Source organism: Triplophysa dalaica, chromosome 16, assembly GCF_015846415.1.
Source record: "Triplophysa dalaica isolate WHDGS20190420 chromosome 16, ASM1584641v1, whole genome shotgun sequence".
In the NCBI taxonomy this organism is placed as follows: Eukaryota; Metazoa; Chordata; class Actinopteri; order Cypriniformes; family Nemacheilidae; genus Triplophysa; species Triplophysa dalaica.
This window is the reverse complement of record NC_079557.1, coordinates 20,514,764-20,527,590: the sequence shown is the minus strand read 5'-3', so window position 1 is coordinate 20,527,590 and position 12,827 is coordinate 20,514,764. Positions and strand designations below refer to the sequence as shown.

At 38.6% G+C, this 12,827-nt stretch overlaps 1 protein-coding gene across 5 annotated transcripts in view; it reads left to right on the top strand.

Moving 5' to 3' along the window:
• The first annotated feature begins 2,205 nt into the window (after window positions 1-2,205).
• The window catches only part of flt4 (fms related receptor tyrosine kinase 4), a 34,910-nt gene continuing 24,288 nt past the window's right edge, over window positions 2,206-12,827 (top strand). For 2 of the 5 annotated variants that reach the window (XM_056769893.1, XM_056769891.1), the window contains exons 1-2: window positions 2,207-2,647; window positions 12,427-12,523. In XM_056769893.1, coding sequence (XP_056625871.1) covers window positions 2,590-2,647; window positions 12,427-12,523 — 155 coding nt within the window. In that variant the 5' untranslated portion in view covers window positions 2,207-2,589. Of the gene's footprint in view, window positions 2,648-12,426; window positions 12,524-12,827 lie in introns of all 5 variants that reach the window. The other 3 variants (XM_056769895.1, XM_056769894.1, XM_056769896.1) reach the window with 2 other exon arrangements.

Here is a 12,827-nt window from a genome sequence, read left to right as displayed (position 1 = left end):
GCTGGACTATAAAGAAACAGTGCAAGAGGAAACACATCGCTTTTCATGTGGACCACTGGGAAACGTTAATGACAATAATAATAATAATATTATGTTGATAACATTAACAATATAAAAAAATTGAAATGTATTGCTTATAATTTTACAAAAATATATATAGTTTTTGATTGGTTTACAAAAGCTCTGTTGATAGTTGAGTATGTTTAGGGTAATTCAGCAAAGTCTGAAATTGTCCTGGGTAATGTTTCATATTTATGTAATCATCTCAACAAATGAATTTCTATTAATACAAAATACAAAAATTGTATTACAAAAGGTTTTGAAATGCATGATTTGTACTAAATAATTAAGAATCCGCAGCTGCAAAAAAAGGTCAGAATAGATGCGAACCCCATAACTTTGGTTTAAAATGCATTTCAGGGTGAGAGCTTAACAAGTACATTTCTACAAATACCACAAAGGGTAACTACACAAAAGACGATCATATATAATATAGTTTGGATTTGTTTTGTTTTAGTTGCAGTTTAATTTACAAAGTTACATTAGTGTTATTCCACAGTTTTCAAGTGTTTACTATTAAAAACTAATCATTTAATCATTTGAAGTTATGGTTTTTACAGTCAGTGGTTTGCATGCTTTCAAATTAACGTTTCTACACCTGTGTATGTGAATAGATAAAGGACACGAACAGTCAGCGACCCCTCAGAGTACCAAATTTCGAAGCCCTATTCCATGTAGTCAAGATCATATTTTCTTTTACCTCGCGTAATTTTGTTCATGCTTTCTTTGTTCGTGCTTTTATAAGAAATATCTGAACTCTTGGTCGCCGCTTGTCCAAGCAAATTAGCCAACCAGAACAAGCAGTTGTATCAACATAATTATTGGCATTTAGGTTCTGCAAATGAAACAAATACAAACCCTCATCTGTCAGTCATGAAAACGCATTTGATTGTTGTTTTATGGGTGGCTGTGAAACATCAGTTCATTTGTAAGTTGTGTAGTGTTTGTACATGCTCCAGGTAACACTATGACTTGAGAATCCCCCGCCCATCATAACATTCACACTAATAAATGTTTCAAGAGCCAAATCAAACACCAAGCATGCCTGGGATAACACACACACACACATTCTGACTCTATTGCTGGAATTTTAGCACACAGTTTGCTGTTTCATTTCATTAGTGTTTCACATGGTCTCCTCTCTTTCAAAATGCTTTTCATTTTTAAAACATCATTTAAAGCAATTCAGTCCAAAACTCTCCTGTGTGGTGTTTCAGATCTTTAAGGTGGGAGTATTACATTCAAATTTTTCAGATGGGATGTGAGCTCACAGTCTGTGCTCTGTTCGACACTGAGCACTTACCATTTATCATGTTTGATAGATTTATAATTGGGTGTAGTGGATATCACGCAAGGGCAAATCCCATCAGAAAAAGATTAGTCGAGGCTTCTTTATTTTATCAATAACTTTGAGATTTCAGTGTGTAGACCTAATTGAATCCTCTTCTTCTTGGATATATTTCTCAAAAGAAGACACAGATCAAGTCAAAAAATGAGCTTAGAAATCAATTTCTCAGAAAATGCACCCCCGCTGCTCGGTTAAAACTAAAATCACGATCACGATTATTTCAACCAATATTGAAATCCCGATTATTTCATTACCTTTTAAAACAACATAGAAACTTAAACTTGCCTTTTAAACTGTGAATCCAACTGAAAAATAAATGTAAAGAAATGTCAGAGCTGAACCCACTATGAAGGGTAATATAAATATAAATAAATAGGGTGGATTTATGCCACAAGAAAAGAGAAGATCATGCAAAATGGAATGCGGCACAATAATTGTTTTACGTCGATTAATTTAGAAGGCCAAAATTGACGACACGATTAATTTTCGATGAATTGCACAGCCCTAACCCAAAGATTGTTTGACCTCATCTACTTCATTTTACACCGTCATACATGTATTCGAACAATTTCTCCGAGCAACTTGAGGAGAAACATCTGAGATACTGAAATAACACAACCTTGCAATCTCACACCAATACTATTTTTTTTGGGGGGGGGGGTTCAGTGTTTTCTGATCACAACAAACATCCTTCTGTAGATTCATCAGAAGGACCATTTATATTTAGACAACCCGGGGCGACATTTGGCATCGCAGAAAAGCCAAGGATGTCGTCTGTAGGAGCAGAAGTTATTAACAGAAAACATATGCCCGTTACAGTGGACACATGCTGTGTGTCAGTTTAAAGTTTCCAGCGCAGGGGGTTAGACACATTTCACGCTATGTGACACTTCAGACTGCATTATCACGGAGGACACGGGCGTTTATAAACGAAAGGAGGCAGATGAGTGAGTCAGAGGAAAAGGAAATGATTGTAAATCCATTCAGAACTTCAGGATTGTCTTTTCAACAGGAAAACGAGCGTTTTATTCCCCTCGTCCTGTGGCACATCCTCTTTGGAGAGACTCGTCTGCGCTTCACCTGATCCTGCTCAAGTTCTTCTGCTCGCGTTATTAAATGACACCAGAAAACTAGGCAGTTTGTTAGAAGATCTAAAACCCCGGAGGACTGGAGACCTGGAAATGAAGAGAGATTTTACGCTTTTCTGTCGGATTTGGATCGGGATTCCCTTGTTCTCAGGTGAGAGCGCGTTTTCAAACTACACGCCGGTGAAAAGAACGCGGCGACGTCTAACGTTCATATTATAGAAGAACGTCACAGACATAAAAACGCGTGAAAATCAAGTGTCGCGACAGAGCGCTGAAGATTCTCTTATTCTGTCGTTTGTCTGTTATACTGCGCACGTTGGGATTTTCTTCACTGCACTTTTTGAAAGTTTTCATAGTTTGTTGAAAAAGTTGGATTTCGTCGAAAATGTTTGAAGGTGCTTCTTAATAAATATTTAGTTTAGTTTCTCCAGCAAAAAGCTTTTGGATTTATTTCTAAACGTTATTGTTTCTATTCTATTTCTATTCACAGTTTTTTTAAATAAAAGTTTGTATTTTGGTATTGAATTGAGGCTATGAATAGTTAATTTTGCCTTTACGACTAACTTGAAATGCATTTCTGCATTTGATGTGCGAACATCATAATGAATGAGTTGTGATGTGTACCCTATTGTTTTCTTTTTATAAGTCGATAAGTCACTAGAGGGAGACTTACATTTACATTTAAATTTACATTTAGACATTTGGCAGACGCTTTTATCCAAAGCGACTTACATTGCTTTATCCTATACATTTTACATAAGTATTTGCAATCCCCTGGACTGGAACCCAACCTTGCGTTGTTAACAAAATGCTCTTACCACTGAGCTACAGGAAAGCTTGGCTTGGCTTTATTCTTGCAATCGGGGTTAATTGATTTTATTAATGTGTTTTAGTGATCCATACATTTGAATAAATGCGTTTATAAAGTTACATCTAGAGTTTGCTGTTGAGTTGGATATGACCTAAGAGGGATGAAGCATACTTTGATTTACTTCTGAAATATTCTCTATATTTGGTGATCTGTTAATAATTTAAAGTTATTCTTAATTAGTTGAGTTAGAAATTATTTCTCTCTCTCTCTCTCTCTCTCTCTCTCTCTCTCTCTCTCTCTCTCTCTCTCTCTCTCTCTCTCTCTCTCTCTCTCTATCTCTCTCTCAATCTCTCTCTCTCTCTCTCTCTCTCTCTCTCTCTCAATCTGTCTCTCTCTCTCTCTCTCTCCATCTTTCTCTCTCTCTCTCAATCTCTCTCTCAATCTCTCTCTCTCTCTCTCTCTCTCTCTCTCTCTCCATCTCTCTCTCAATCTCTCTCTCTCTCTCAATCTCTCTCTCTCTCTCTCTCTCTCTCTCTCCATCTCTCTCTCTCTCTCTCTCTCTCTCTCTCTCTCTCAATCTCTCTCTCTCCTTCGCTCTCTCTCAATCTCTCTCTCTTTCCTTCTTATGCAAATTCAGGTATTTGTTTGAATTTATTCTGCATGTCATTTCATGGTGTTCTTCAGTGTGGATATCCTGCACACTTTTACTGTGGTATTTCTTATGTACACAGTTTTATTCTAGCAAAATACCTTTGAAATCAGAACCTCGGTATGGGGTACAACATTCGGCAATCATAACAGTAAGAAACCCATTTAAAACAACAAAAACACGCTACTCATTTGCAAAAAATGTCTTGGAAGTGTTGGAAGTTTTCATTGATGCGAATTCTGAATTTAGAGGAAGTGAAGAAGTTCAGTTAGGGCAGGTGTTGTTAAGTGAGATTCGAGGGTCAAACTCAATCCTTCAGTGTGTTGCCAGGTTACACATCAAACAGTTGCACCTCATGAAGACTTTGGCAGAAGTATGGACCTTCTCAACGCTAGGAATCCGCAGCTATGAGAAAGCCACTTGTATATGTCTGCGTTAAAACATCATACAAATGAAAACCACATGGCAGCTCGGTGACCCTGAGTGTTTGCCTACTTTGTCATAACTAAAGCCGTGCCTGTGCTACAGTCTAAAACTAGTGGGTTATATAGGCTGGCAGCCTTCCATGTGACTCTTTTTTTATTTTTAAGCTAAAAAGTTGTTCTAGTGGTGCTGTGTTTAGAATGAATAACTCCTTCTGTTATCATCATGAATGATCAGGCAATTTGTTGTGGGTAGACGTTCAATCGGTCTTCTAGGCTCACAGTTTTCGGCTGTTGAAGGATGAAGCTAGAAAAGACTTGAAATATCAGAGATCTTGGCATAGGCTCTTTTCATCTGGGTAATGCGGTACAATATTGGCCATAAAACCAATGTTGGAAATGACTGCAAATCTTGTTTCCTGTAAGCAGACAACACGACAGCTTAGAGAGTGAAAAGTGATTAGTGTCTACAGAACACATTGATTAAACCCCATTATAGTTTGGCAAAGCGTATGTTTCATCATCAGCTCTGCAGAATGTTCCCAAAATGAAATATTACTGAAGCATAATGTTGTAAAGGGTGTAATTGCAAAACCATATTTAAAAATGTCCAGCTCCCTTTGAAAAAAGACCTTACGTCCTTACGTCCAGATCTCACTCGTGGCGGTGTGTTTCAAATTACCATCCTAGTGATTAAAAACAGCTTAAGATGTACAGTGCTTATGTCTTTTGGAAGTCTCAGTAAAGATCATTCTGTCTGTTAGATGCTCCTGAGGCAAATATTACCATTGCTGTTGCTCTTTGAGTTTCTTAGAGATTTGAACAAACCTCAAACCTCACGGACATCAAAGACAAATTGTGGGGCAAGTTGAGAAAAAAACACCCTAGCAACCACTCAGAACACCTTAGCGACTGCTTAGAAACACTCCTAGCCACATCGCATTCTAGTAAAAAACTTTGAACACATAGCAGTGGTTTATTGTGCATGTACAAATGTGCAGGTTTGTGTTTAACGGGCTTGTCATCACTGTGTTTTTACTTTAAATTGAGACCCCTCATGAGGGACCTCAGAAGAGAAAAATGTGAAGCTTATTGGTTTAAGCACCCCATAACTGGAATGATCTCCATGGCCTATGGCAATATTTCATGCTATACTGTGAGGCGTAATAAGTGTTAGGTTTCTCTGGTCAGTGCTATGGCACGGCCGGTCGTCCGAGGTCAAGCTGGTTCATGGGAAAGAGCCGGGGAAACTGACCGTGTGTCTTTGGCCCAGTTTCAAATCCATGTCTCCTCCTTTTCACTTTTTTTTGTACAGATGCTACACAGCATCCTAGCCATTGGGACGCCTTGTTATTCGAACCATATGACAAACTTGCTGTTGAAGAATTGGTTGAACAAGCTGTCAGAGATGCTACTGAAGGGTGATTCAGAGGTGGCAGAAAATGTGACGGCGCTGTGGAAAGAAGACAGTGTCCTGTTGGCAGGCTGCACAGGTACAGGAAAGACTTGTAGGGGACATGTAGGAAACCCACACAGATGTCACCCCCGCCCCTCCTACAACATCCTGACCTCACCCCAAATCCCAGCCAGGAAATAGGAAGGCCATGAGTGGGCAGATACACATTCATGAAAGGACATGCAAGCGCATTTTTGGATCTCATCCTCTCCTGTCAGGTGACGGCGGAATCAAAGCGTGTCGCTGGCCTTGAGTCTGGAGAACAGAGGAACTGTATCCAACTCTTTCTCTCTCACTCGTATTTTAATGTGCGTGCACATCCCCTCCCGAGGCTTGACAGACGTCCTCCGTGGGGAATCCAGCGATGCTGACTCCTCAGTCCAGGGAAGAGGTCTGTTCCGTGGCCTGACTGCCCTCCGGTTGTAGGCCGGACGCACGGCTATTTCAAGCCCCGTGGCCTACTGTCAGATGGGGTTGATGTGATCTGACCCTGTTAATGTCCGTTCTATCTCGAAAAAGAGCTTTGATTTAGTGTATTTGAAAGGTCCTTCATATGAAAATGTGCTTCAAGCTGGCGTCTTATTATATTTGAAATATAAGGCAATATTTTTGTGGAATACAGACATTACTTCGAGATAGATGGATGGATGGAAAGGATGGGAAAATGGGAACATTTGGCTGTACACTCAATGCCATATAAGAACCTTTTTCATCTGATTGGTTCCATAAAGAACCTTTAACAACTGACGAACCCTTTGGTTTCACAAAAGGTTTTTTGTGGCGAAAAAAGTTCTTCAGGTTATAAAAAAGTAAGGAAGAAATGGTTCTTTCAAGAACCTTGGACAGGAAGGTTCTTTGTGGAACTAAAATTGGTTCTTCTATGGCATTGCTGTGAGTGTATCCTATACTAAAGGAAATTGTGAAATGAAAAGTCGAGCAGGAAAACAGGAAATTTACCAAAGATACATTTGACTATATAAGGCTCTGTGTTTCCGTTCACAATGCAAAAGGGAAAGGTTTCTTACCGTTTGACAACTTTTGAAGGCCTTATGTCACACTGTTATATGTCCCACAGCAAAAACAATTAAGCAGATTTTCATGTTTAATAGGCAAGGTAATTCCTACAGATTTACAGAGAACCAGGAAAAAGCTTGATTAAGATTTCCTGATTCCTGCACTCTGAAACTTTGCTGTAAATTCACAGCAGGTTTGCCAGTAACTTACTGTAGATTCATTTTACAAGTTTGTTTTAAGCATACATTTACCTTGTTTAGATTTCCCAGGATAGCAAAACCTACAATCAAAATAAAGAGATTAAACTGAAGCTAGACCGAAACAGTGATTTTGTGACTATTCTTTTAAATTATTTGCATTTATTCCTTTTTTTATACCGTTTTGTTACGATTATATTAAATAAAACATGAGATAAAACTTAGATCTCTGTTACTTCTCCTCTGTAAAAGCACAAACTCTGTGCTCACTTTCCAGCACTAAATGTCCTCTTGGTCTATATACTAGATATGATAAATTATATTTTACATTTGATAGGATCTTGCACAACTTTTACAGTAGTTTCTATACAGTAACTATATCGACTGTTAAGGTTTGCTTTGTTTACTTCATCCTCATTAAGATTTTTCGTCATAGCCTTTTCTCTGTTATTTATTGTTAAATCAATTGCCCAAGAAAAAGTCCCAGATTGTTTCTCTGAAACTCAAATTTCTGGTTGAATGATCATTGAGTTGCTCAGGGACTATCAAGTTCACTCCACCAGATCTGGCTCATAAGAACAGCAAAACTATCAAGTTTCAAGTTCCAAGTTCCAAAAGTCCACCTTAATTGACACAGCCATTTTTATACTAGAATTCATATAAATATTTTGCCTATGGTTCTTCTATGTAATAGAAAACACGACGGCAAAGAGGTTTTTGAATAACAAAGAAGCCATACAGCACAGAACATGCCATCATTGGTTTCAGCCTGTAAACCCTTGTAACTGGTTACGTATTACTGTAGTCATATATTACAGTGACAGCACTCCACCCAGCCGCATACAGCGTCTTTATGAAAGAGATATATATTCATATGGAAATGATCTGTCATGCTTAGCTTCACTGTATCATGCCAATTCAGCTCTGAATCTTTGGCTTACTTTGGATGATTTCAAAACGTTACCCTAATATCAACTAAGCCCGATGTAAGACTGTTGTCAAATACCTTCCATACCTCAATGTGGTCCAACTGTGTCTACAGGCTGCGTTTTGGCACAAAAGACATTGAAACGAGTCAAACATCCTTCTAAATGTTTAGCCGTGTGCAGTGGAGAGTTGCGAGCCTGTGGAGCACAGTTCTGTGCGTTTTGAGTGATGTTATTGTTTTTAGTCGGTATCATCTCATCTGGATAGAATGAGATGAGATGGGGCAGTTCACACTGTGATCCGCTTAATGTTTGTCATAAATCTTTATAAAGTCAGCGTGCAGGCAACTCAATCGTTCGATTTCATAGTGAGCGATCCATGTGGAGAGATATAGACCATCTCAATACGCGAATAAGATGATATGACATGGCTAGCAAAATGCCTGGGGTGGATTTGGCGCTTGTGCGTTTTAATCTGTCATTTGTAAGCGTCTCGTGTGCTTGGTAGAAAATTTTATACAATACATTACGTTACATATATATTTATGCATGTACAGTTTTAAATTACAATCGCATCGCAGTGCGTGCTTGAAGACCAAGACTTTGCTTATTCAGTCATTTATTCACTTTAGTCATTAATTCATTAACAAAAATTATGTAATATTCTAAAAATTTTTGCTATGTAGCACTTAAGTGGATCTTTGCTCGTTATCATTGGGGAACCACTTTAAGTGCTATAAATTACCATATCTTGGGGCTTCAGTGGTTCTTCAGAGGTTCTTTGGGGTGACCAAGCACCGTTATATAGCACCATTTCTGTATAAAGAACCTGTTAAGCCCCTTTATGGTTCTTCAGCGGTTCTATATAGGACCTCAGGTATGCCAAAGAACCGCTGAAGAACCCCTGAAGCACCAAAATATGGTTCTATATAGCACAAAAATTGGTTCCCCTATGATTATGAGCCAAGAATCACTTTGAGTGCTATATAGCAGCATTTTTTATAATCATATTTTTAAACTCTGCCAGTTGAACTCAGAATCTGATGCATGCTGATGCTTACAAAACTGGACTTAAGACTTAGTCTCAGTTTAGTAAGCACTTATCCGATTGGCTGATTTTACCCAGCTTCCACGAGTACGGGAATTGAATGCCTTACCTGGTCGCCCTTTCCCTATTATATGACCACACAGACACTTGACCATTCCCCAGTTTATACCCCAGCATAATTTCTCTCAAATGCCTAATCTTACTTTATGGACACCTTTTGGCAAATATTCTTTTTAAGACACTGTACTTAAGGTCTGGACATATTTGCGTGATTGGATCTGTGTAGACAGTTTTTGTTAAAATGCCTTTTTTTGCTTAAGACCATATCTTGTTGAATACCTAAAGAAAATACTTGCTCTATATTTTATTTTTTATATGAATAGTTGTGGCCCAAAGCATTTATCAGTACAGTTCGTCATATTATTGCACAGGCCACCCTGTAAAGGCATACTGCTACCCAATGTAGCCTACAAAAAGGGACAAACACGCTATCCTAGAAATGTTATTTGACCCAACAATGGGCCAATACAACCCAGCATGGGCTACTTTATAACCCATAGCAGTTTGGTTTACCAAACCATGGGTTGAGAATAAGCTCGCAATTTATTGATAAGCAAGCATAGAAAACACAGTAAGGCAAATCATTTAAATCACATGTCAAATATCTATTGATTTTTCTGCACTATCAGAGGAGTTAATATAAAATACAAAGTATATGAAAGTATTTAGTTGTGCTGCCCATTCTCTTTTATTGGCAGTTTATTGTATACAGTGGATGTTATGAGTGAATATTACATTAACTATATCTAAATCAAGAAATTGCTTACATTGAAGAATAGACACAAGCCATGTTTGAAGACCACAGATACTAGTGGAGTTAGTGCTTTTAACTTGCCCAGTAAGCAACCACGTAGCAACCAATCTTGAACACCTTAGCAACCATATACCAGTTAACCTCTGGTACCTGGCATTGGGTACTGGAGCTTCTGCACTCACAGAGAAAGTCAGAGAAAATATATTATAATGTCATTTTTGAATGTCTGGTATTGTGCATTCATGTGTCACTACAGTATGTTGTGTTAAAGGGATACTTCACCCAAAAATGAAAATTCTGTCAACATTTACTCACCCTCAAGTTGTTATGCAACTGTATACATTTCTGTTGAACAAAGAGAAAGATATTTGGGAGAATGTGAGCAATTTTCAGTTCTGGAGCATCATTCACTACCATAGTAGAATTTTTTTTGTTCTGTTGAAAACGAGATCAGAGATTTTGATGCATTTAGGAAAACAAACAGTTCTCGGGCACCTTTGAGTACTCTTTTAATATTTCCTACAATGGTAGTGAATGGTGTCCCAGAAGTGAAAATTGCTCACATTTCTCCAAATATCTTTCTATGTGTTCTGCAGAACAAGGAAATGTATACACATTTGGATCAACTTTAGGGTGAATGAAAGATGACAGAATATATATTTTTGGGTGAAATATCCCAAGTAATACCCCAGGAAGCTGCCTGTTACCTCAACATTTCTCTGGAGATACAGTGTTCTGCAATTACATTACATGAAATATCTAATCTACTAGCACCACGCCTTTAAAAGTTGTGGGATGAAATTTTGTATGCTTCTTTAGAGAAATATTTAGAAGATAAATCACGATTATGAGGGTATTGCATCAGACAAGCATTTACTGAAGTAAACTTTGTAACTCCAAAATACTGCAGTATCACCATTACAAAAAATGAAATTATGAAGGTGTTTATTTTTCATCAAAATCCATTGACACAATAGATTTAAGAAAGATTTGACTTAAGTATATGTCCTTTGTATTAGACAGTTAAATGAAACTAATATACACAATTATACATACTTTTTTATTTATAAAGTGCTAGGGTATCACCCGATCGTTTCAGAAGTGCCTGGTCATGTGCCAATTTGCTGTGCTGGTTCCAGCAGCCTTGTTTCAAGTTGAGGAGTCAAGGGTCAAAGGTCTCAAGTCTTCTACAATGGAGATATGCAAGGAACGCAGTTGTTTTTTTCTCATAAACGCACCATTCTTGAGGTCGTCGCGGTGCAAGGTTTTGAGATGTGACTTGTACCAGCCCTTGGTTGTGACTTGAATTATAAAATGAAAGAAATGAGGAGGGAGATATACACTGAATCTACAGCTCAAGCAATCCTCAGATCTGCAGGTCTTAACCAAGGGTTTAGATCCACACATCTGCTTCTCATAAATCTATATTCATGTGAGATTGTCCTGGTACTTGACATTCATCCGACATACAGATTGTTAGTTTAGTCCCGGTGGTATCAATAAATCCCGGAAGTTTAAAATACTTGTGCAGAAGAGCCACCAGGATGTTGGTGTTGAACTGTAAACAGGTTATTGACTCCACATCAAATATTTATAAAATTCTATTGTGGTCTGTTAAGAGCGGATGTGTCTGGGACAGATGGGTTGTGCTCATGTTGTGAACTGCCTCATAAATATTGCTTTTGATTGACATGCGTGCTAAGTGTTTAGGTGTATGGAGATGCAGGAGAATGTTTTTACTCTGCTAGTCTGAGAAGAAAGAGGAGATTCACATTTACTGTGTGTGACTCTCTCATGGTCATGACAATATGAAGGACAACCTTAATCATTATACAATGTGAAATGTTAATGAAGTGGTCATTCAGGTAAAGTTGTTAACTTGTTATTCATCAGTGAACGCTACTGTAATGAACATTTTATGTTTCGTTATTTTGAATCCTGTATTAAATCCAGCAGAATGTTTCTCTGACAGGACACTCCTCACTTCCAAAGATCTGTCCTCCCTGTATAGTTGTCATAGTAAAGCATCACTTGTTAAAAGTGATTTGCAGTATATTTGCAGTGATTCTCGTGTATCTTCTTGTCATCGTCTGGTGTTAATAACCTCCAGGTGGATCTCGTAACTCTTTATGACAGGTTCATGGGCCCCGCGTCCTCATACCACGTTCATACCATCAACATTCAAAGACCAATTAACATATGCACACACACTGACCTCATGACCCCTCTGTCCTGCTGTCAGCCAAACACAAACCAGATTAAGGACCTTTTAACGGGCTCGAGGAACTAGTTGAAACGTACAAAATCACGGGGCCCCGCACTAGACGCTAAATCACATCTGTTGATGGTCATCTCCGCAATCCCATGGAACACCTGACGATTTCAAGCCAATTCCTGGTTATAAATCACAGCAAATATACATCTGAGGATCATGTGGGGGAGTTAGACATCTCAACGGCTTTGCTTTCAGAGGGTCAGAATATATATTAAAGATGCCGATGGAGAAATACTGACAAAATGTACATCGTGAAAGCAATGTAAGTTGCTTTGGATAAAAGTGTGAAAAGGTAATGTCGATTTTCTCTATCTGTAGGTCTTGTGACTGGGTTTTCTATGAGTCCACCCGCCCTTGACGACACCAGAGACCAGATCGTGCTTGACGCAAACGACACCTTGACCATTACATGCAGGTACGAGCAAAGTATCAGTTCTTTCACAGCAAGTCTTTTGATTTTTACAAGCGCAAATGATGTTTTATTAACAAGGTTCAGGAGGAGCACGTACAGATGATTAACTGGCTGGGTTTCGATAAACAATCACAGCAAACAGCCTATAAGTAGTAAATCGGACATCTCTCCTCCACCCCGACTTCGCACCACAAGCCTGTTTTTAACTCAGCATCAGGGGTTATGATCCGGATCTGGGCACACACCAAGCCCAGGGCCCTCTCCCCTGTCAAGGGTCAGTTGCTCCGAGTTCGAGGAGGATTGCCGA